This window comes from Pteropus medius, unplaced genomic scaffold (assembly GCF_902729225.1).
Source record: "Pteropus medius unplaced genomic scaffold, Ma_sr-lr_union100, whole genome shotgun sequence".
Taxonomy (NCBI): Eukaryota; Metazoa; Chordata; class Mammalia; order Chiroptera; family Pteropodidae; genus Pteropus; species Pteropus medius.
Genome location: NW_024344378.1, coordinates 44,344,065 through 44,367,837, shown reverse-complemented (window position 1 = coordinate 44,367,837; position 23,773 = coordinate 44,344,065). Strand labels below are relative to the sequence as shown.

At 48.7% G+C, this 23,773-nt stretch overlaps 2 protein-coding genes across 9 annotated transcripts in view; one reads left to right on the top strand and one right to left on the bottom strand.

Annotated features, from left to right (window-relative positions):
• Window positions 1-1,034: 1,034 nt before the first annotated feature.
• AIFM2 (AIF family member 2, ferroptosis suppressor) lies at window positions 1,035-16,622 on the top strand. Of its 7 annotated transcripts, none has more exons than XM_039872008.1 (10): window positions 1,037-1,396; window positions 7,540-7,733; window positions 8,051-8,166; window positions 9,596-9,715; window positions 10,466-10,558; window positions 12,111-12,219; window positions 13,187-13,339; window positions 14,491-14,691; window positions 14,915-15,090; window positions 16,365-16,622. In XM_039872008.1, exons 2-9 carry the CDS (start codon window positions 7,556-7,558, stop codon window positions 15,064-15,066), a joined length of 1,122 nt encoding a protein of 373 aa, XP_039727942.1. In that variant the 5' UTR covers window positions 1,037-1,396; window positions 7,540-7,555; the 3' UTR covers window positions 15,067-15,090; window positions 16,365-16,622. The 7 variants fall into 7 exon arrangements, with proteins under 7 accessions (XP_039727945.1, XP_039727940.1, XP_039727942.1 ...); XM_039872009.1 differs by having other exon boundaries at window positions 15,659-16,622; XM_039872010.1 differs by having other exon boundaries at window positions 14,915-15,106.
• An 11-nt stretch (window positions 16,623-16,633) lies between these two features.
• MACROH2A2 (macroH2A.2 histone) overlaps window positions 16,634-23,773 on the bottom strand; it is a 45,470-nt gene continuing 38,330 nt past the window's right edge. For both annotated transcript variants that reach the window (XM_039872013.1, XM_039872012.1), the window contains 3 exons: window positions 22,969-23,058; window positions 19,023-19,197; window positions 16,634-17,424 (listed from right to left, as the gene is read on the bottom strand). In XM_039872013.1, the coding sequence (XP_039727947.1) occupies window positions 17,259-17,424; window positions 19,023-19,197; window positions 22,969-23,058 (431 nt within the window). In that variant the 3' untranslated portion in view covers window positions 16,634-17,258. The remainder of the gene's footprint in view (window positions 17,425-19,022; window positions 19,198-22,968; window positions 23,059-23,773) is intronic.

The window sequence follows — 23,773 nt, the reverse complement described above, 5'->3', positions numbered from 1 at the left end:
TAGCCTCAGGCAAGCTGGTCAGCCCATATAAAATATCTAGAATAAATGCTGCTATGTATTTGTTGCTTCTATGTGCAAGGGATCGCACTAAAACACTTCACATAAATGATTTCATTGAATCTTTTCCACAACTCTTAGAGTAGGTGCTAGTATTTGCGGTAAATAGATGAAGATGGCTTATCTGTAACCAAATTAGCTTGATCCTACCATGAGGTTGTAGCTTGCATCAATCCATTTCTCTACAGATCCTAGTCCAAGCTCCTTTTTATTTTATTATTTTATTTTCTATATTTTCTTTTTATTTCATTTTTATCATTTTATTTTATTTTTATTATTTTATTTATTTTATTTTATTATTTATTTTATTTTATTTATTTTGTCCCAGACTGCCCTCCTAACTAGTTTGCCCAATTTCAGGCAGCCCTTCCGCTCCCTCATCCTTTCACCACAGAACATAACTCAGACCTGTCACTCTTCTGCAGTGGCATTCTGCTGCCCTTGGGATGACAGGGACAGTCTTCATTAGGGCCTGGAGGCCTGTACCTACCTGCTCATGCTGGTCACTCTGTCTTTCGCCTCTGCCATGTCTCTACTATCACCTCATTACACAGAAAGCAGAAACCATGCCTGTTTTGTTCTCTGTTTTATCTCCTAGCGCCTATCACGGGGCCAGGCATACGGTGGTGCTCAACTGGGTTTGCAGGATTATTTATATGCGTGAAGGCAGGAGGTTGGTAATCCGCCGGCCCGAGGTGGCACAGGCAGTGCCTGGGAACTCTTGCTCTGAAGTTCCGGCGGCGTTAAAGGTGTCTGGCAGAAAGTCGGGCCGGATTTTGAACTCTCCTGTCCGAGAGTCCTGCGCAGCGCAGCGCAGCGGGCGTCGACCTTAGGGGTCATCTGTTTCAAGGTTAGGGCCGTTCCCACCCACTCGCGGACCGACAGGGAGCGCGCCGGCCGCCGCAGTCTCCGGAAGGAGGGGGGCGGGGGTCGGCCGGGGGCGGGGCCGGGGGCGGGCAGCTGAATCACGCTGGCCCGGAGGGGCCTCGGGGCCCCGCCGCGACCGGAGGCGCCGGGCGGAGCGACGTGGCAGTGGGAGGCAGCTGGCGTGTGAGGTGACGTGCTCGTCGGGCTTTCGAGGTCCCTCGCGCCTGCCGGGCTTCACAGACGCCCGGAACAAGGGCGCATCAGGGCCTGGAAAAAGCAACGGACAGCGTCGGAGTTTGGTGGGCCCGAGTGCGGCCTTGGGAAGAAGGGGCTGTCGTCTTTGGGATACGGGGCTCGGGCCTGCACCACCCTTGTTCCCCTAAAACACAACAAGGAGGTTTACTTCCGGAGAAGCCAGGGCAAACTCGCCCCTTGCCGTCTGCTCCCTGAAAGTCCGGCTAAGTCTTCCCAGGTAAGACGGATTACCCTGTTTCCTCCTCTCCTGTCATGGGGGTGCTCCGAGAGTCGCTGCGGGCTGGAAGCTGGTGTCACAGGTCAGGAGGAAAGCCTCTGTCTCTAGGAAGGAAATATCTGTGTTACCCAAGTGCTCACTGGCTCTGGGTGCACTAAGAGGTCCACTTCATACCTCCACGAAGCCCCAGGTTTCGTGAGGACAAAAGCTAGTGGGTGCCGAATTAACTCGGGTGGGAATGTTCTAGGAAGCCCAGGACTCCAGAAATCACCGGGAACTGCTTATTGGAGATGATGGTGGGCGCTTTCCTTCCAACACCACCCACTAAACACACCGTACCTTTCTCCTTCGAGGGTCCCTTTGACCCTTGGGTATACCTTGAGGGTTGGGCCAGAAGAGGCTCTTGGAAGCTGATGATCCCAGAGGAGGACAGACACAGGGTAGAGGGTCAGACAGTTTAGAGAGAGGCTTCCAGGCATCCCGGGTATATATCTTGTGTTCAAAGGCCGACTGGTAAAATAAGTAAATGTGTAAAATATCAAGAAGGCCTGCTTAGGTTCTAATGTGTGCGGGTATGCAAGCCCTAAGCTCTCAGACCCCACCTGCCCTCACCCCAGCACCTAGAGAGAAGGCCCTTGAGGACACTGTGTGTAACCCCACATCTGGAGGGCCTCCATTTCAGGGGAGACTTGCCTCCCTTCCTTGGGCTTGCCTTACTCAGGACTACCCAGTGATTAAGTGGTGGAGCTGTGCAAAGGAAGTGTATTCCAGGGCCAGCCTGGTCTTTAGCTGGTGGTGAAATGAAGAAGCCAGGGTCCAGACACAGTGGACAGATAATGGGGGTGTTACGGGAACCACAAAGTGACTGGATCCCAGGAAAAAGTACAAGTTTCATGGCCTAAGTTTTTGTACAGGAGTGTGTATGACATCGGAGACTGTCTGCCCAGAGCTGCCCTCTCCTGGGCATGAAAGGACAGCTTCTTCTTCAGACTTTGAGTCCCTTTTAGAAATTGATCTTTTTTGGGTTATAGCCAGCATGTGTTCCCTGGGGGTCTGGCTATGGAATACCCACTTCTGAACCTGTCATCTGGTGTCCAGTGAGGGAGGCTGTGGCCCCTGCTCCCTCCCCCATGTGGAGATGAGACATTCATGGTGCTTGGAATCACTCTAGCAGGCCTCTCATTCAGGGTGGCCACTCTGGAAACATGGCTGTAGAAATCTACACTGGGTGCAGCTGCGTGTTTTATTTGTAACCTCTATAAAGCAAACCTAGGTGGTGTCCTTGCTTTGATCAAAGCCCACATGGTTCCTGCTCTATGTCTTCAGAAGTGTGACCTCTCAACTACTTTGGCATAAATGTAACTTCCTTGCTTTTCAGTAGATTTCTAAAATCTGTATTATTAGAGAAGACTCTCATTGGTGTGAGACTGGATGTCCTTGATAGAGAAAACAGGATATACTGAGAAAATTCCAGGGTAAACAAGATTGTGTGTTTATGTTGGGGGAGGAGTAAAATTCTTTAGGAGTTACTGGACAATTAGTATTTGTTCTCTTGGACGTCTTTTATGCTAACCTTCCTGAATCTAGGCGGATTCAGCTCTCTCCCTTGGCTTGATGTTGAGTTAAAAATCAGATGACGGGTTTGGCGGTTTCTCAAAAAGTTGAATCTAGAGTTACCATAGGACCCAGCAATTCCTCTCCTAGGTATACTCAAGAAAATTAAAAATATATTTTCACACAAAAACATGTACACGAATATTTATAGCAGCATTAGTTACGATAGCCAAAAGGTGGAAACAACCCAAGTATACATCAACTGACAAATGGATAAACAAAATGTGGTATCTCCATAAAATGGAATATTATTATAAAACATGCTAAGTGAAATAAACCAGACAGAAAAGGTATGGAATAGGCAAATCAGTAGATACAGAAAGATTAGTGGCTGCCAGGGCCTAGAGGGAGGAGGAAATGGGGAGTGACTGCTAATAAATGTGGTTTTTTTTTTTTTAGGGTGAATAAAATGTTCTGGTATTAGATCATAATGATGATCGTACAACTTTGTGAAAGAAACCACTGAATTGTACACTTTACAATAGCGAGTTTTATATGTATAATATCTCAATTTACAAAAATTAGATGGTAGGAGGCCTGTCCTGTTTTTAAAGCTTTATTATTTCTGTAAAAATGATATACTCGTTTAAAAATTTTCAAACGATACCAAAAAAAAGCTCAAAGAAGAAAGTAAAAACATCATCTGGCGACGTCTATGACCATATTGGTTTGGGGCGCAGGTCTGTCAGACTGTTGAGGATTGAACTTAGGCAAGTTACTGACTTTCCAAAATGGGGAGAAAAACACACCTATTCAATGCAAAGGTATGGGTAAAAGTGTAATGAATGCTAGCTCTTATATTCATTACATGTATGCGTGTATATGTAGCTAAGTACATTATCTGGTTGCCCATAAATGGGATTAGGCTGTACATGCTGTTCTATTATCTGACCTTTTCATGGACAAACGTTTTTTAAAGACTTAATTTTTTTAGAGTAGTGTCAGGTTTACAGCTAATTAAGGGGAAGGTGCAGAGATTTCCCATGTGCTTTTTGTCCTCACATGCAGAGCCTCTCCCGTTATCAACATCCCTTACCAGAGGGATATACTTATTGTAGTTGATGAACATGCATTGACATAATCACACAAAGACCATAGTTTACATTATGAGTCATGCTTGGTCTTGTGCATTCTCTGTGTGTGGACAAATCAGGAACAAACTTTTCATGTAAAAATCATCCACTCTAAAAATAAATGGCTTCAGAATATTCCACTGTATGGGTATATAACAATGTATCCTATAGTCTTCCATTGATTGAGTCTCCCATTGATTGAGGCTGTTGGCCCAACACCCCTGCTACATTAGAACATATAATTCAACATCATCATTTGCACACATGTTTTTTGGGCACTTACAAGGTGTGTGGCTGGAAATGCAGGTTCATAGCTTAAGCCCAAGGTTTAGGTGTCTGACAAAGTCCAGCTGTGCTCAGGGGTCAGGCAAGAATTGGCACTGGAAGAGCCAAGGGAGAAGCTGTGTCCAGGAGTGTTGGGCAAGGGAGACTGCTGAGGAAAAAGGGTGCAATCGGCTGGAGAGCTCTCAGCCCCCCATTCTGTAGTGGGAGTGTCAGAGGTCAGTAGAGGAGAGAAAAGAGCAGATTCCAGGAGAGGGTCAGGTGGCTTGGTGTATAAAACCCTCTCCCGTCCCCTTACCTAGCCCCTTATGGACCTGGTGTGCCTTCACACTTCAGACCCCCCCCACTGGACCTCCAGAGAGGCAATTTGCCTTCGTTGAGGGTGTACCTAGGTGGACAGGCCAGGGTTTACCCTTTAGGGAAGCCAGGTGATGATCCTGGGGGCGCCAAAGGGTTCAACTCCTTTGGTCAATCCACTGCCCATCAGGCTTGCACTCCAGTCGCTGGGCTTTTTCTCCTCCCTGAGAAGGAGACCCTGTGAGGGACCCAGGGCAGGCCTGGTGGTTAGAACTGGACATGTAGGCCCAAATGTTGCCCTGGCGTTGTGTATGCTGGCCCCTGTCCCTCGCCCTCCTGGCATCCCCACCTTGTTCTCTGAATTTGTCCTAAGCCTTCCTTTCTGCCACTGGACTTCTTGGCCCAAGCTATTCCCTCTGTGGAGAAGGCCCTTCCCCCAGCTATTTACAAAGGCTCTTCTTTGAGCTTCCCTGGGTGGTCCAGTGTGACCTGACCCATGGTGGACCCCCTCTCTCTAACAAGCTGTGTAACCCCGCTCTGGCGTGTGCCCAGCCAGCTTGGAAGCAGAGCCCTCTGGGTGTTTCTCAGACCTCCTTGCTAGCTGCTGACCCCAAGGGCAGGCTAGCACAGAGGGAGCCATGCTGAAAGGAGCAGGTAAGACATACTCCTTCCATAGCCTGCCTGCCTTATCACCTGCCACATTCCCAGGCTCTGCTCAGCTCCTAGTGTTCACTCCTGAATTCTGCCTGGGCCCCTGGGTTTTCTTGGGTTTTGGTTCCCAGGAGATTTTCTCCTTTTGGCTCAGTTGGCAGATTCTGCTTGATGAACACTCAGTGAATAAGCTCTGGACAACTTTTCTGAGGGCCTGGAGCAGCAAAGGCGACACTGCCTGGTGTGTACTTGTCCTGGTCCCAGCCCTGCTGAGGGCTCAGTTTCTTCCTCTGTAAATGGGTAGACTGTCCAAGCCTCAGTGCACTGGGGACCACTTAGTCAGTGGGAAACGATGTTAAATTCCTGCCATTCTCCTGTGCCAGATCTACCCTCCTTCTCCAGGTTCTCCCTCCCCCAGGGACAAGTTAGGCAATGGGCATTTGAATACCAATGAGAATGATGCCTGTAGGTCCAACCATAAGCTGCCCTCATAAATGTGGGAAGATTTGAGGCCACCATGTCTTGGAAACCTGTGTGTGCAAGGACATCTCAGGGTGTCCCCTACCATTATAGAGGGTAAATGGAGGCCCAGAGAGGGGAGGGGTTGTGCCTCAGGCCACACAGATGATGCAGGACAGAGTGGTGGCCTTCCGGCTACCTGCAGTGCTGCCTGAGAAAATTCCAGATGGGCCGGAACATGCTTCCCCATCAAGCCTTTGGGCAGCTTGCTGTCTGTCCTTCAAGGTTGGCCTGAGTCCACTTCCTCCTTCCTTGCCACCCAACCTGTCATCCCCCACTGCGAACCTCCCCTCTCTGAAGCCTATAGCAGCTGTTGGGCCTCTTCCTGCTTTCTGTGCAGCGTGAGCTTTGCTTCTTTCCTTAGTGTCTCTCTTTGGCAGCTTGGTTTATTTCTGCCTCTTTTTAGAGCCCAGCACAGACCAGGGATAGCATCTCCCAACAACCCCTCCCAGGCTGGCTGGGGGAGTCCAGGCAGGATTTGCCACCTTCTTTTTTCGTCTGTGCTCAGCGGTTCAGCATCTAGTGACCCAGCGCAGCTCTGTCCTCTACCTCAGATGTCCTCCAGTGTCTAGCTCTTGGCCAAGAGTTTCTTGAAATTTAGCTCCTTAGGGACTCAACCAAGGTTTGTTCTCAGTTTGCTGGGAGCTGATCAGGCTGCTGCAGTCCATGTGTGAGGGTGAGCCTGGGGTGCACTCGGCCTGCAGACCAGGTCCCCCACCCTCGGCAGGCACTATCACTGATGACAGCTCCCCTGGCTGGCCATCAGGCAGGACCATGTTTCCCCTCTCTCATTGGAGCCTGCATGATCAGAACTTCTCCCCCACGCTCTTTCCTGCCAGCAGACATTCCTTCTTGGTCATTAATCAGCACTGTTTCTTCCCCAGCAGGTATTTCTTTTTGCCCCACCGTCTCTTGGGGGATGTTGCCCAGCAGTCCTGGTGTACATCCGCTGTCTCAGGAATACTCAGGGGAATGATCTGCCCACTGCAGGCCACTCTTCCCCACCCCACTGTCATGGCCTTGGTCACACCACATCCTAGTTTTGCAAGCTGATTGTCATAACCTGCTAGTTGATCTCTTCAGTCCTGGGGCTCAAGCTAGTGACCTGCGAGTCAGCAGAATCTGGTCACAGATTAGTGCAAGGCTTAATCAATTTTGTTTAGTTCCTTTGATGTGGCCTTGCTTGCAGTCCCCACAGGTGTGCCTACTATTTCTATTACTGTGCACCTCACCAGCTTCCCACATCACCTGGCCCTTTGAGTTTGTAAGCCCCGCCTTTACAAGGTTAGGTACCCTATCTGTCTTTCTCTCTGACCATAGGATCTCATGTCAAAGAACAGGAGCTCAATTAATGTATGTTGTTGAGTGAGCAAATATATTGAGTGAAAAAAAGGTGCAGAATAGTTTAATGTGTGCTAAATATAATTGATTATATCCAGAATATGTCTGGAAGGATTCATATAAACTTGGTAACAGGGGATGCCTTGGAGGAGGGAACTGGGTGGTTAGGGGGTGGGATGGAATTATGATACCCTTCATTACTTTGGAATTTAATTCAAATTTTACAAAATTGGAATTTTGTTAATGGACGATTACATAATTAAAAAGATCAAGCCTTGGCATTTGAGGCCTTCCTTGCTGTGTGCTCGCCCCTGTCCTCCTAGCCTCAAGTCCCCCTTGACTCCAGTGTGGTCTCTCCTATCCCAGCAGTGCCTGGTTTGAGATGGGGTCCCAGGTCTCAGTGGACATGAAAGGCGTGCACGTGGTGATCGTGGGCGGGGGCTTTGGTGGGATTGCTGCTGCCAGCCAGCTGCAGGCACTGAACATCTCCTTCATGCTGGTGGACATGAAGGACTCCTTTCACCACAACGTGGCAGCCCTCCGGGCCTCCGTGGAGAATGGTAATGGACTTATTTCTGGGGCTTTCTTGGCGGGGGTGGTCTTGTCATGCTGTGGGTCTGGGGGTGGTTAAGGTCACTGGCCTTAAGCAGCTACTATCTCAAGGCCCCAGAAATAAGAGCTTGAGCTTCCCTGAGGACATGAGGCCCAGATTGGCATCTTGCGGGGTGGTGGATACCTCGGGTACGGCGCTGGTTCAGCTCTTTGGCCAAGGGCACCCCTGTTGGTATGTAGCTCAGGAAAGGTTCTGAGTTATCTGGCCTCCTGTGGGCAGCCCAGTTTTACATTGTGACCTATTTTGTGTCCACCCACTCCCCAGGGTTTGCCAAAAAGACTTTCATTTCCTACTCTGTGAGCTTCAAGGAAAGCTTCCGACAGGGCCTGGTGGTTGAGATTGACCTGAAGAAACAGATGGTGCTGCTGGAGAATGGTGAGGTGAGCACAGGGGCTGATCTGTCCATCAGCTGCTTCAGGAGGACGTGGCTGTTGGTGGGAGGAGACCTGGGTGGGTCTCTTCAAGGATTTAGAGAGTCCTCTATGGTCCCCAAGTATCCCCCCTACCTGATGCTGGTCAGATAACAGCTTCCTCTTAAGCAAAGGCCTGACCACAGCAGCCACAAGTGTGGTGGCAGATATTTCTTGAGCTTTTCCTGTATGCTAGACACTGTCTTAAGCCTGATGTAATTTCATTTAATGCCCACCATGACTGTGAGGGAGGTGGTATGGCCTTACTTTACCAAGGGGGTAAGTGGCTTGTCTAGGATCCCACAGCTGGGAAGAGACTCAGCTAAGATTTCAACCCAGGTAGTTTCACTGAGCCCACATTCTGAAAGCCAGTGTTTTGGACCAGCCCCAGGCCTGGCCAGCACAGGGAGCCCTCCTTGCTAGCTAGAATCAGAGGGCAGGCACAAATGTGATCTATATCCCTGGAAAAGGAAGTCATGGGGGCAGAGGTTTTCTTCACTCCTGGATTCTTCAGCCCAAATGTGTAGCACGGTGCCTGGTTTATAATTACAGTGAGGAGAGCTCCATCAGTGAGCTGCCACCAGCTCACTCATCATATTGAGGGTCACCTCCAGCCTGGCCCTCTACTCTATTCAAAGCTAAAGGTTTGGCAGAGAGGCGGGGGGGCGGTGGGGTGGTTGGGTGGATTAAAAAAGTGGACACAATTCCTTTTCTCAGTGAGTTATACGTTTTAGTGTGAATCAGTCTTCCTTGAATTAATTTTCGGGCTGGGGGAATCTCCCAGTTGGAAAGATTACTGAGAGTCTCTTTGCCCTGTGGTTTTGGGCCAAGCTTTTCAGAGCTGTGGAAGGGTCCATGAGGGCATCTCAGGCCTCCATGAGGAAAGTGGGGGCTGAGAGGGATACAGGCCCTCTGGTCTTCTACCCATCAGAGCATGCAGTTTTGTCAACTTTATATATTTAGGCTCCAAACAGGACTTTTATTTCTCTCTCCCTTTTCTTCCTTTTTATTTTGGGAGGAAGGGTCAGGGACAGAAAGTAGTTTCTTCTAAAATACCTAGGAGATTCTAAACTAATTCCATATTGGAAGCTCGAAACCTGTTTATTCCTATAAATAGTTTCCTATCTCCTACTCACCTGCCCCCTGCAGTGGTGAGCTCACTCCTCCCATTTCCGTGTTGGTGGCTCTGGCAGGAGGTAAAATCTGCTTTCTAAGGTATTTCCAGGTTCTGGTGCCATTCCATGGCCTAACCAGAGTGATGGTTTTGCTCCCTTCCATGGAGGGCTGCCTCGGAGTGCCCAGAGGGGCCTCGCCACTCAGTGCTCCTTGCCCTGTGGGCCTGGGATTAGATGTAGAAGCTCAGGCCTGCCCTCACCTTCCTTTTCCTTGCCTCTCACAGGCCCTGCCCTTCTCACATCTTATCCTGGCCACAGGCAGCACTGGGCTCTTCCCCGGCAAGTTGAATAAAGTTTGCAGCCAGCAGGAAGCCATTCAGGCCTACGAGAACATGGTGAAGCAGGTGAGCTGCCCTGTAACCAGAGGCAGAGCAGTGAGGGAAGAGGGTGGCCTCTGGAAGAACAGAACAGCCGTGGAGATTTAGGGCTGCAGCAGGGAGACCCCAGGGGGTATTTGGGGCTGTGACAGTGGTTATAAAGACGGAGAGTTATTAGAAAGAGATTCCTGGGAAGAGACCTTTAGATCTGTTATCAAAGCCTGTACATGAGCAACGAGACCTGCTCACATATCTCTTGGCGTGTCCCTGACTCCTCTCTTGGAGCTTCCAGTTGCACAGGCCTTGTGACTTATAGAGCAGGCTTGGATCCATGACGTCATTCAGCTTTCACAGCGATCCTGGGAGGTGGACAGGATGAGTCTATCTATATTGAAGTGGAGACCCTGAGAGGGATCCCAAGGTCAGTGCTGCCACATGAGTAAGGCCAGGTCTTTTCCTCTCTGCAAAACACCTGAGAAGCCTGGGGGGAGCAGACAGGGCAGAGGGTAGGAAACAGGCTTTGAACTCAGACCTGGGCCATCCATGGTCCTGGGGAAGGAGGGCAGGTAGTGATACTTGCCTCTTGGGGCAGTTGTGAGAATTGAGTAAGAAAATGTGGGGAGACTCTCAGCAAGTGCCTGGCCCTGAAAAAGTACATTTAGACCTCGAATTTGAAATGGGTTCTCCACTCTCATCTTTGGCCAAGGAACCCCCACCCTAGGCTGACCCATGAGGCAGGCTGGGTTTGAGGGTGCTTTACATTTCCTTCTGTTCTAGGTCCAGTGCTCACAGTCCATCGTGGTGGTGGGAGGAGGCTCTGCAGGAGTGGAGATGGCAGCAGAGATTAAAACAGAGTATCCTGAGAAGGAGGTGGGCAAGCGGCCTTGACTTTGACCTCTTAGTAGTCAGCTTATTTCTGTGTTGTCTAAGGAAAATTAGGAATTTGCTCAGGTCCTGGGAGGCAGAACTCCCTTAATATAAAGTGGGAGTGCGTGTTTCCCATCTCCTGATTTCTGTATTGGGGAATCCCCTAAAGTCCCTTCTCCTGGGAATTTTTCCTGGAGATCCAGGGGTCCTGCCTTCTGGTCCAGCCAGGAGGATCAAGCTCAGGAAAGACACCTTATACAAGGTTAACTCCTGTGTCTTCCTGCAGTGTCCTGGCCTCTGGTCTAGATGTAGACTTCGATTACCTCTTTTGCTGACAACTAGCTTGGTCAAAGGCACCCCTAGTTGTTTTTTTGTCTAGGGCAAGCAGCAGCTTCTTTGGTCCTTAAGAGATGGTAGCCTTTGCCCTCGACAGCCACATGGGGAAAGCCTGCAGTATAGCCCCTCACTGCGCATACTGGGGAAAGACTGGCCAGCACTACCTCCTGCCCACGGAAGAGTGTCCCTGTTTCCTTTTAATAATAGAGGGGTAGAGCACCTGCCTGGTACTCTGGAGAGAAAGAGAACATCCTGGGAGGCTATAAAAGCTCAGCTGAGGGCTGAGCGATGATTAATAATTATGGGTCCTGGGGACAACAGCTTGCTGGCAGCTGATGCCAGATGAGCTTCAGAGTGTAACATGGAGCCTGTGACTGGATCTTTTTCTCTAGGGAAAGGCAGGTTGGTGTTGAAGAGTAAGATCTATACAGCTAATTTAATTATACAGTTTTCTGATGAATTGTTGGAAATTATGACTGATGTGAAATTTTATTAATTTTGATTTATGGGGTAAAGACCAGTCCGAAGAGGGAAGTAACTCAGTATAACTTCCATGTGTTCATCATTAGACAAATAAGGGCAGTGGTAGTCACCCTTTCATAAGGACTCAGTATGTGTTGAGTTATGTGCTTTATATACATTTTCTCCTTTCATCATTAAAAAAGTCCCACTAGTGGGACTGTGATCTCGTCTTACTGAGTTGTCAGGCAGTTTCTGAATAAGTATCCTTGATGGGATTTCAACTCAGACAGTCTGATTTCAAAATCCGAGCTTTGAATACCATTCTAGGCTGCCTCCTACTTTCCTGTGCTGACCCAGAAGCAAGTAGATGTGCCTGAAAGAGCCAATTTTAGAACCAGCTTTAATGTAAATGTCAGTCTGATATACAGTTAGAATGCCAGTGGCTTATATATAGACTGTATAGTCGTAAGTGCCCAAGGATGCTTGAAGATAGCTTTCTGCGTGGCCCTGGGGTGGGTTGTGGAGCACTGGCGCATTCTGAGCGTCCTAGAGCAGGAGATGAGGCTCCAGCCAAGCTCTTCGTCAGTTTACTGGCTCTGGTGTTGGGCAAATTACTTCACTTGGGCCTCTGTTCCCTATCCTGTAAACTGGAGGTAGGGAAGGAGGTGGAGAAGATGGACTGATGTGTTTTTAAGCCTTTTCATGTGAGCAGGAGACCCAGTGGTTCCTTCTCTGTCCTGTGGTTGTCTGTCCCCAGGTTACTCTCATTCACTCCCAAGTGGCCCTCGCTGACAAGGAGCTTCTGCCCTGTGTCCGGCAGGAAGTGAAGGAGATCCTGCTCCGGAAAGGCGTGCAGTTGTTGCTGAGTACGCGCAAGTCCCTCCCTGTGCTGCCCTTCTCCTTGGCTTAGTGAGACTGGGCTCCCTGGTTCGGTTGCTGTCCCCGGCTCGCTCTGTGTCCTGAGGTTGAGCATCAAAGCCCATTTGAGCCCTTTTGTTCAGCTAGAGGTTGTGTCTGTCCTTGGGCAGGGCAGAGGCCCCGATACTTATAGGATTTCCATGTTGCGGAGGCAGCACTGTCTGCAGAGGCAATTGCTTTAGACACTGTGCAGGAAGCACCCATTTGTTGAATGACTTAAAAATCATCTAAAGGATTTGACCTAAATTATGATGCCTCTGCAGTGGGGAGAATAGGTTTTTTTGGGGTTTATTTTGAGGGTGATGAAGAATGTGGCTTTCATCCAGGGCAGGAGGGAAGAGAACCACCCAGCCTGTTAGAGAGTGGGACTCTAACTCCAGTGGTGTGACCGCTACACTCGTGGGGCTCCACTTCCTTGTTTTTTGCAGGAAGCCCATCCTGGCTCTTGGTCTCCTTGTACCTCGCTCTGTAGTACTGTGACCACCTTTACTTCTAGGCAATGAGGAGAGTAGACTGGCTTCTTGACCTTCCTTGCCTTGCCTTTGTTGGCGTGCCTGCCTCATCCTGTCTGGTCAGGACGGGATAGCTGACAGCCAGGGAGGAGTGTTGGAAGTCTTCTTCAAATAGCTTTCCCCAGAACTTGGGAAACTCAGCCTCAAATTGCTTCTTGGAACTTTCTTCCCATTGGATCCCTTGAGACCAGTTGTCCAGATCGTGCTTCTTGGGGCATCAGAGTGGACTGGGAGAGGGGCAGGGAGGGAAGGAGGGAATGAGAGTCATTGCCTAGTTGGGCCACAATGTCTAGGCCTTTCCTGTGGGTCTCTAGCCTTCCCCAGGTTTGCCTTCACTTGGACCCCAGCCTTGATTAAGAGGCCATCCTCTGCCAGCCTTCTGGTCACAGACCTCCCTCGACAGGTGAGCGGGTGAACAACCTGGAGGAGCTGCCTCTCAATGAATATCGAGAGTGCATCAACGTGCGGACGGACAAAGGCACAGAGATGGCCACCAACCTGGTGATTATCTGCAGTGGTATCAAGATCAACAGCTTTGCCTACCACAGTACGTTTGGTAAGCAGGAGTCTGCGCTGTTGCCCTCTCCCCAGATAGTCACCTCACTCCCCAGCCTCCCAAGAAGGCCCCACAGGCCTCTCCCCGAGGAATCGGTACCACCCTGCCTTCCACGTCTATCCCAGCAGTTCATGTCTCTTCTGAATGATGACATCCAAATTTTAATCGAAGATTCTGGTCCACTCTTGCCGTGTTCTTCTCAGCTGCGACGATGATGACTTAGCCCAAAATGCCCAAAGTGACCAGAATTTTCCAAAATTAGGGCCCGCTCCCTAGTGGTGAGAGGTGAGAACAGGTTTCAGAGAGATGAAAAAGATCCATTTTCTGTTTCATTCCTTGGAACACATGCAGAGGAAATTCAGGGTCAGATCTTTCTCTGTTTACAGGTGTGCTGCTCTCCTCAACCCCTGATCCAGACGTTTGGCCACTTGAGCTTGGAACAACCACTGGGGAATGGGGGCAGCAGTGTGGCCTCATGCTCTTAAAGCTCAGTATTGAACTATCTAGCTAACTGGAGAGCAGGTGGACTGATGGCCTCCATGTGTGAGCTGGAGACTCAGTGGCTCCTTGTCAGGCTCCATGGTTGTTGTGTCCCCATCATTTATTCCCGAGCACAAGTTGCTTATGCTTTGTGCCCTGCAGAAAAGACTTCTCTAATCCCAGAGGAAGGAAGTTAGTCCAGGCCAGGTGTAGGGGTGGGATTGGGGGCTTATAATGGAGAGATCCCAGAATTTAACACCTAATTGTCCTAATGTCATATTTTCAAAGTACCTTAAAATGAAAAGTTTATTATTTATAAAAGCCCTGCATTCATTTACAAAATCTGATCCATGTTCAAAAGAAAATTCAAGACTTGGCTAAATTGTAAACTTAATCACCGTAAGTTAAACTTAACAGAGGTATGCATATTATGTAAAATGACACTTGCTGTATTTCTGACCAGTTTTCACCCTGGAAAAGGAACCTTACCTTTGCAGGAAGAGTTCTGAGGTAGGGACTTTGGGCACAGAGGAATTAGGTGGGAGGCTTGCTTGTGGAGGGCAGCCTTTGGAGGGTGCTTTGAGCAGCACTGGAGCTTCTTTTCACCGCGTTCTGGGGCCACTTAGCACAGCAGCTCAGGATCTTGGTTTCGTGTTGGTTTTTCCTGGCAGATAGCCAGCTGGCCAGCAACGGCACCCTGAGGGTGAATGAGTACCTCCAGGTGGAGGGCTGCAACCACATCTATGCTATCGGTGACTGTGCTGATGTGAAGGAGCCCAAGATGGCCTATCATGCTGGTCTCCATGCCAGCGTCGCCGTGGCCAACATCGTCAACTCCATCAAACAGAGGCCCCTCAAGACCTACAAGCCGGGTAAGGGAGCCCCACATGCTTCATCGTTTAGAGAGTTGGGGTTAGACATGGCGAAGCCTTTGTGGGCTTTGAGGTAACTGACCGCTAGGACAAACTTTCAAAGCTGGTGACAGAACACCCCTGTAGAGCACTTTAACACTATTTTGGGAATTAATAAATAAATCTTGGAATTGCAGGCCCATGAATGGTGAACAAGATTCTAGTTTGTGCCTCTGCTCCACAGGTGCATTGACCTTCCTCCTGGCCATGGGGAGAAATGACGGTGTGGGCCAGATTGGTGGCTTCTACGTGGGACGGTTCATGGTCCGGCTGACCAAGAGCCGGGACCTGTTTGTCTCCACAAGCTGGAAAACCATGCGGCAGTCTCCGCCCTGATGGAGAGGCTGGGCGGGAGATGAGGTACTGCCACTGCCAGGTGAATGGATTGCTTGACAAATGGTGCTCATCTGACAAGTGCCAAAGGGCAAAAGCTCTTTTTCTGGGATAAGATGCCAGTGATGTCCTGACTAGAAACACAACTTACAGAAAACCAAAAATGGAGAGACAGAGATAGAAATTTTTAAAAAGACACCCCCTAGAGGATTCTTTCTGGGTTTGGAAAGGTCTGCTTGCTGCATGCTGGCTGAATGCTTCACTTGGTCCTGGGGAGGGCACAGTTGGCCTCCCAGGATATACGTGTGCCTGTGCACATGGGGTGTGGCATTCAGAGCTCTCAGTGTAGGGTGGAGAGCGGGGTCTTCTGGCATGGAATCCTGTCTGTAAGGGCAGGAAGGAAGGCCTACAAAGTGAGACCAGGTAAGAAAGGGAAGCTGGGGTGGAGGTGGCCTGCACCCCAAATTCTCCCTTTGTTCAGGTGCTAGGGAAGCCAATACATCCTATAACACCAGGTTGTTAATAGGAGCCTGATTTTAAACTGTTAGTCCCTAGTCTTTAATCTTCATGAAACTTTCTATATTTCTATTTTTAGATTCTGATTATATCCTATGTTATATTTAAGAAGAGAGAAAAATTTCCCTTCTGGTTAGTGCATCCTAACAGAGTGAGTTTTTACAAAGCTATCAGGAGTTAAGACTGAAGCTTGGCCTGCCAGCCTCTAGAAATGTTTAAGAAAAGGCAGCTGAGCTAATGTCACCTTTAGGTGGGTTGCCATCTGATTGATATTCATGGAGCAGCTGAGGTGGGGGGTTAGCTGGGGGGTGGGAGGTGGGGGTTAGCAGGTGAACCCCTGCATGCTTTCAGGCTGTTGGCATGGGCAAATTTATGTGACAAAGCTCCAGCTGATGTTGGGGGACCCTGTGGGAACCTTTGCAGTTTGTGCTTCTGGTTGCCTGGCCAACCTTAATGTCACTTATCTGGAGGCCCAGCCATGTGGCAGTAATGCCTGCCACCAGCAGTGCTAAGGTATATGAATGACTCCTCTATTTGTGGGGGAACTTCCAATCTGGAGGAGTCCATTTCGGACCACGTAAGTTAACTCTCTACAGCAGAAGTGGTTGATAAATTCATCTGAATAAACTCAGGCCCTGACCCTGCCAACCCTCCTCCTCTCTGCCCATTTTTGATGGTGGCCTCTGGGTACTTGGCCAGAGTCCTTGGGCACCAGCCTCACTGGGGTTCTCAGTCTATCCCATCTGGGCTGTGGCCCAGGCCTGAGTGAGACATTGCCTTCCAAGGATGGCTGTCCCGCCGGAGCTCCGCCCAGGGCAGTGTTCCTGTGGACCACGGCCAACCAGGCCTCACTTCTGGAATCAGGACCTGCCACCTGAGAAACAGGCCATGTTGTGCTCCCTGCCCTGGGACCTAGCATGGTGGGAGTCTCAGCCATTGGAGACAGGCCTTGTTCTATTTATAACATCCTAGACGTGTCCACTCATGAGGACAGTTTTCCAAACTGGGGAAAATGTCGCAATAAAAGAATATGTTGTAAGAAAGACACTGGATCTTTTATTTTTTTCGTTTCATTTTCTTTTTCTTAAAAAAACAAAACAAAACAGAAAAAAGTCTGAAGTAAAACCTTTTAAAGAGTAGTTACAGATATTAAAGGGGTGGGGTGGGGGCACTAAAACAAAAGAAAAGCACCAGTGAGATGCCTTTCTAATTTTCTTCTCCCCATCACTGAATACAGACAGCCAACAAAGCCCAAGTCACGTTTATGCCCTCCTCCCTTGTAAAAGGAGAAATAGAAGACTTAAGAATTTTGAAAGACTGTGTGCGTGTGTGTGTGTGTGTGTGTGTGTGTGTGTGTGTGTGTGTAAAAGTCAGTGCTATAAATCTAAAACGAAGTCTGTTTTTTTAAAAAGTTCTAAAACAACAGGGGGAAAACACATGGAAAGACCCCTCGTGGAGACCTGGTTTTTAGGATTGAGGATCTTTTTAACAATATAAAATGCAAAGGGCTCCTTCTGTAGGCGGGACCTGCTCCTGCAGCCTTTGCCACCCGCTTCCCTTCAGCTGCCCTCCACTCCCCTGCGGCACCCTTCCTCTTTCCTTTTAAAAAACAAAACCAACTCCTACGACTTTGATTTTCCTCCGACTCCTGTTGCAAAGTGCAGCCGTGGCTGAGGCGGCTACTTGGTGTCGAGCTTGGCCATCTCCTGCACGTAGATGCCGATGCTCTCGCTGTCGAAGAGCAGGAAGTAGACGTTCTTCAACGAGGATGCACTTGAGTCGTCGAAATGGGCTGAGATGGCTTTGAGGGTTACCTGGGCGGCCGTCTGTTTGGGGAAGCAGTTTCTGTGCCGAAGAAAAAGAAGGGCCCACATCACTTTGGTCCTCTGGATGCATGGAGTAACTCAGCCTTGGGTGGGAGGAATGTAGGTCTTTTTTATCTTGGCATGGGCCCTGGTTTCTATTGCATGGGGTCTCACTATGTGCAGGTTGCTCCACTCATAATCTCCTTTGATGCAAGTCAGAGGGACAGCTTTGGGGGACAAGCAGAGGATGTGTCTACACTTTACAGGTGACACACTGACTCAGAGATGCGGTGGTTTTAGCCAAGGTCATACATAGGGTTGGCTCGTGAGCGGTACCCTGTACTTGAATCTACATAGCCTGACTCAAGTTGGGCTCAGCTTTAAAAATACTACCAATTCAGCATTTCAAATACTTGGTCTTCGAAAAAAGCACATAAAGTTTTTTATTAGCTCCCTCAAAACTGGTTTATGTCATAAATGGACTGTTTATTAAAGGGCAAAAACGTATGCTCAAAAGTGTAACTTCCTAATTCTCTTATGCTCTTAATCTCATCAACCCATAGAGATGTGCAAATATCATTTCAGCAGCAGTGACTCCGGACAAGGCCCCAAGCATCAGGAAGCCATGATAAAGCTGTCTTCCAGGGTGGGCCATGGCGCCAGTCTCGGTGGACATAATCTATCGTGGTCATTTGGGGTCAGCCATCGAGCCTGCTTGAGAGAATATAGGATGGGCCTGCATAATATGAATTCTCACTTGTATGTAGTGCCCCAGTCCAGAACATCATGGCACATGATCCCAGCTATGCAAAGAATTCAGCCCACAGCCTCTGGGCTGGGCTGTGGAGACCCAGTGCTACTTGCTTAGGTTGGGATAGGATTACGGCAGGAGGGTAGGTCTCTTATATTCCTCCTGGCTTTCCCAAGACTCGGCTGTAACAGATGTCTTCAGCTTATAAATCATATCTGTATTACAGGGGCATCAATCTCTGTTAAGAGGGCATTCAAAATTAAAGCAATAACTTGCTTTGGCTATGAGCAGATGTGAGAGGTAATGAGAGGATATGCTGCACGTGAAGACATATCCTTGTTATTTACCAGAAATACTGCTCTTGTGCCCAGTTAGAACAGTCATTTCTCCTAAACCCCCAAAGCAAACCCCAGGTGAGAGCCTTTCGTCTCTCTCGGTGTACACGTCAGAGCCTCAGCCTCCCGCCTTCCTGCTCCAGAGGCAGTAGGTCTGGGGTGAGTCTGAGATTCTGCATTTTACTCTGGTGGGGTCACTGCTGCTGGGCCATGGACCAAACTTTTGAATAGCAAGGCCTTCAAGCCTGATGTTTTCTGATCATGTGTTCTAAACAGAAACAGCTAGTGGGAATGTGGGTTTTGAATTCTCAAAAAAGTACTCTGCTTCCTGCTCCCCAAAGCTGCCTCTCTCCGTGTTTTTTGAAGGACGGAGGCTGGGTTTCTTGCCCTATCACCCGATTAGCATGCTTGGCTGAGCTGGTAGCCCTTGGTCATGCCATCTGGAATGGCCAGAATGGATGTGAATAAGTGGGAGAGCTGCCGGTTCCCAGGGAGGAGACTGGAAGAATAAACTCAGAACCTCTGCTGCCTGCCTAGAGAAGTGCCTCTTACCTGCCACTGGGGAAGGGTGGGAAGGCAACAGACTTTAGCTTCTTGTCCTCTGCCGCTGACAGGCAGTTTTTGATGGTCTCTTCAAGCTGCTCTTCACATTTGTCGGAGCCCCACTGAGGGATGTGACAGTGGATGACAAATTTAGCTGCAAGTCCGCTGGATTGGCTGACGGCGGCTGGGACATGAGAAAGAAATGCTGCAGGTTATTTCCTAGTCTTCGCCTTAAGTCAGGGGGATAGGACGAACCTCACATGTACCTGATAGGTGTGGGGGGCACAAAGAGGCGATAGGGAAGTTGACAGGACAACGAATGTCCCATGCCTCCAACTATATGTTTACAGAGAGCAGGAGCTATGTCGGAATTGTTATGGACAGTCGGCACAAGCTTCACATAGATGCGTTTATAGCTGATGTGACGGCACATGACTTTCAATTGGTCTGCCAACTAGTTTAGTCTACCTACTCATGATGGTTCCTAATCGAAGGTACACATCAGAATCATCTCTGGTGGCTGTGGTAGGCTGAGGAGTGGCCTCTCCAAAAAGTCCACACCCTAATCCCTGGCACCTGTGAATGTTACCTTCATGGCAAAAGGGACTTTGCAGATGTGATTCTGTGAGGGATTCTGAGATGAGGATATTATCCTTTTAAGAAAGAGGTAGGAAGGTCAGGGTAGGAGAAAGTGATGTGATGCTGGAGCAAAGATCAGAGATGCTGCCAAGAGCCATGGAAAAGTAGCAGCCTAGAGCTGAAAAAGGCAAGGAACAGCTTCTCTGAGAAGGAAACAGCCCTGCCAGCACCTTGATTTTAGTTTTTTAACACTGCTTATGGGCTTCTGACCTCCAGAACTCTTACGAGAATAAATATGTATTGTTTGAAGCCACTAAATTTATGGTGATTTGTTACAGTGTTAGGAAACTAATGGCTTTTAGACATTTAACAAATAGACATGTACACTCCCCACCCCCTACCCCAAGATCCTGACGTAGCAGGTCTGGTGAAGGTCTTGTGACTTAGAACTCTCTGTAAGTTAAGAGCCACTGCTCTAGGCCACACAGTCTCTCAGACAGGGATTGTCTTTTGATCACTTCCACATACCTGAGAAGCCTGCAGGGAGCAGGCATTCACACAGGTTGCGACTTGTGCCCCAGGTCCACCAAATGCCAACAAATTCATCACTCACTCCCGAAACCCGATTCCTCTTTCTCCCATTCTGTCACTGGAACACCAGTTGGTTTCCTCAGACTTGTCTCATTCCAGGACCATCTGCTTCATCTCCACCACAACCTCTTGCCCCGTCCCATCCAGCTTTCTGGCTAGTCAGCCTGGACTGAGCTGTGTTCTTCCAGAGAAAAGTTGTGTTTGCTTCTATGTCACCTGGGGCACTACCAAACCAAGATCACGTCCCACTGATTTCCCTGCCTGAGGTTTTTGGGCCACCCTGGATTCTGCTGTAAATCTGGAGGAGTACTGGCTTGTGGTTCAGATTCTCCAGTGAGGCCTTTCCCCTGCTCGGTCCACCCAATACCAAGGTCAAGATACATATTATTACCTTTTCTGCATGGTGAGTTCATGTCTTGCTTGCTGTTAAACTGAACGTGTCCTGGCTTTATGTGGGGTCTCCTACTAGACACCCCATCTGGAAATCTATTCTTTTTAAATGGTATATACAATAGGGCATATTTTACAAGTGATGGTGTTTTGAAACTAAATGAAATATGATGTTAGAACCTGATGAATTATATCCCCTTTTCCAGATTCACCCTCACCAATCCCTTCTTCCCAGGTGGCTACCAGCCCCAGGCCACAGAGACTTAGATCTAACAGATTCATACCGATTTCTTAGCTCGTGATTGCTTCCTGCAGCCCTTTCTTTCCTACTGGATTCACTTGTTTCTCCCAGCGAGGCCTTCTGTAGTCCTTTAAGTGAGCATCTGTGGATTTCTAACCCTCAACTTTTCCAAGTCCGAATTGTGCACTTCCCACCTTCCATCTTGAATAATAACAAAGCACCATGTGGGATTCTTGGTTGACAGGTTTTCCCTTCCGTACGTTGAAGATATTTCTTTCCCATCTCCAAGCATCCTGTGTTGCTTACGAGAAGTCCACTGTCAGGATAACGGTCTTTACAAACTATCTGTCTTTCCTTTTGGGTTGCTTTCCAAGTTTCTTTATTTCTAAATTTCTGACGTGTTACCACAATGGGCCAGGTTTTGGATTTATTTTCATTTATTATACTCAATATTTTCAGCCTGAGGACTCGTGTGTTTCATTCTGGAAAATTTGCAGCCTAAATACTGCTTTTCTACCTTGTATTTTCTGCCTCTGGAACTCTGTTTAGCAGTATGCTGGAGCCTCTCATTCTATGTAGAGCAGCTCTTTTTTCTTTCCTTCCCACCCTGTCAGTTTTCTAGGTGCCTCTCCCAGAACCCCCAGATCCAATCTCATATGGCCAGTTCAGGGCTCTGTCTCAAGATCATGTAGGGGTGTGGCAGATCCAGACATTGAGCCAGTGGGCAATGTGGCCCTAGGCCTGGGTGAGGGGCTCCCTGCTCCCTTTGGCTACCCTAGAAAACAGATTTCACACAAGCCACAGCCCTGGATGGTGGTCATAGCTAAAGGCCATGGAGTTTTATCCAGCATTTGCTTTCAGCACTGAGCCTGGCTCCGGTCGCCTCCAAGGGTGAGGTGACTCCAGCCCCATCACTATGTAAGAGCTGACCTCTTGAAGGTTCTGCATATTACCAGACTTGGAGTCCAATGCCCGCAGCTTAGACCTCCCTCACTGCTGCCACATGTAGCTCTCCTGTCCCTGCCCACACGTACGTTTGCCATATTTCAATGTGACTCTGTCTTAAAATTTTAAAAAAGAAACTCTCATTGCTATATGTATGGAGAGTGGTGTGTGCAGACTGTAGCGCACTGACTCATGTTCTTTCCTGACTGGAACCTCCATTACTTTTCCAGCAATCAAATCTGATCATGACAGTCCCCAGCGTAAACTTTCAAAGGTGCCTCTTTCATCTATATAGGGTCTTCTTCCATCTGCTGCTCCCTGTTGGATCATGACCCGAGCCTTTTCACACACAACACCCCTATGGCCATGATATCTCTGCCCCCGAGTGGGTCTTACACCCTCATGGAGCCTCCCCAACTCCTCCAAGCAGAGGGCGAGCACTGCGGTCCTGTTCCCATCTCTCTGTGCCCCACTTGTGTGTCTGTCTTTCCTCTTAGACTGACCAGTGCTTGAGAGCAGGAGTGGGATTTATTATCTTTGGAGCCCCAGCATGAGGGCAGTAGTTGGCACTGACTACCTGGTCACTGGGGGTGGTGTGGGTGGGGACACAGATTGAAGTTGGACCCGCTTGTCAAAAAGTTACCCGATAGGCCTGAAAACAGGTGTTCAGATAAAAACTTGTGCACAAATATTCATAGTGGCTCTATTTACAATAGTTAAAGGAGGAAACAACTCAAATGATGAATGTATAAACAAAATGGAATATTATCCGGCCCCAAGGAGAAATGAAGTTCTGATATGTGCTACAATATGCATGAACATTGAAAAAATTGTTATGTGAAAGAAGTCAGACACAAAAGGTCACATGTTGTATGACTCCATTTATATGACATGTCCAGAACAGGTGAATCCATGCGACAGAGGCAGAGTGGTGGCTGCCAGGGCTGGGGGAATGGAATGACTGGTTAACGTGAGGTTACCCAAAAGCAACAGACTATTTTTGGGTGACCTGATGCAAACTGACTTGAACTATCCAGATACTTTATAGTCCCCAAAGTGTATGAAACGATCTACAAAGACTTGCTGAAATTTAAAAAGATAGCTTTCTGACTAGTTATGGCATATTTTGCTTTGCAAACTGATTACGTGGGAAGCTGGAGAGGGAAGTGGTGGAGCCGTGCAGGGAATATAGGCCCAATTCACACTTACCTTCAGCAACTTCCAAAGGGCCCTGGGATTTGCGGAGCTCTTTTACTGTTTCCAAGAACTCTTTTCCCCCAGCCTTTTCCAAGGCCTTACCTGTGAAGGAGAATAAGGGGAAGCCACTGTGGTTGCTCTTTTCAATATCATTAATTACACCGTTTGACATACTTTTACTAAGCCAGAAACAAACAGACTACATTTGGAAAGTAGGAATCAAACTTTGCAACTAAAATCCTGGTTTGCCAGTGGTCACTGGTGGCAGGGGTCTCTGGCCTCTGCCAGGGGTCCCCAACACCGGTACCGGTCCTGGTCCGTGGCCTATTAGGAAACGGGCCACATAGCAAGAGGTGAGCAGCGGAAGAGCAAGCGAAGCTTCACCCGTGTTTAGAGTCGCTCCCCAGCACTAGCATCACCGCCTCAGCTCCACCTCAGATCATCAGGCATTAGATTCTCATAGGAGCACCGGTCCCTGGTGCCAAAAAGATTGGGAACTGCTGTGGTAGGACTTAGATTCTAGCAAACTCTTTTAAAGGACCTTTTAAGGGATGATTTGGCCATAAAGTGGTCTCGTAACATGAAGCCTGAAGATGATTTTTTTTTTAATTGAGGCTCCAGTGTTCTCTTCTTTGGGTTTAGTACCTGCGTTGTGTTGGTTAAATTCAGTGTTTTGATGTGATGGCAGCGTCCCACACTGCGGGGCATCTCATAGACCCTCTTGTCATCAGCTCCTAAGCCTAGTTTCAGAGCCACCCTTGTGGCTGCAGTCTCAATGGGGAGCCCAAACCCAAGGTGGCTTGGCAGGAACCCCTAG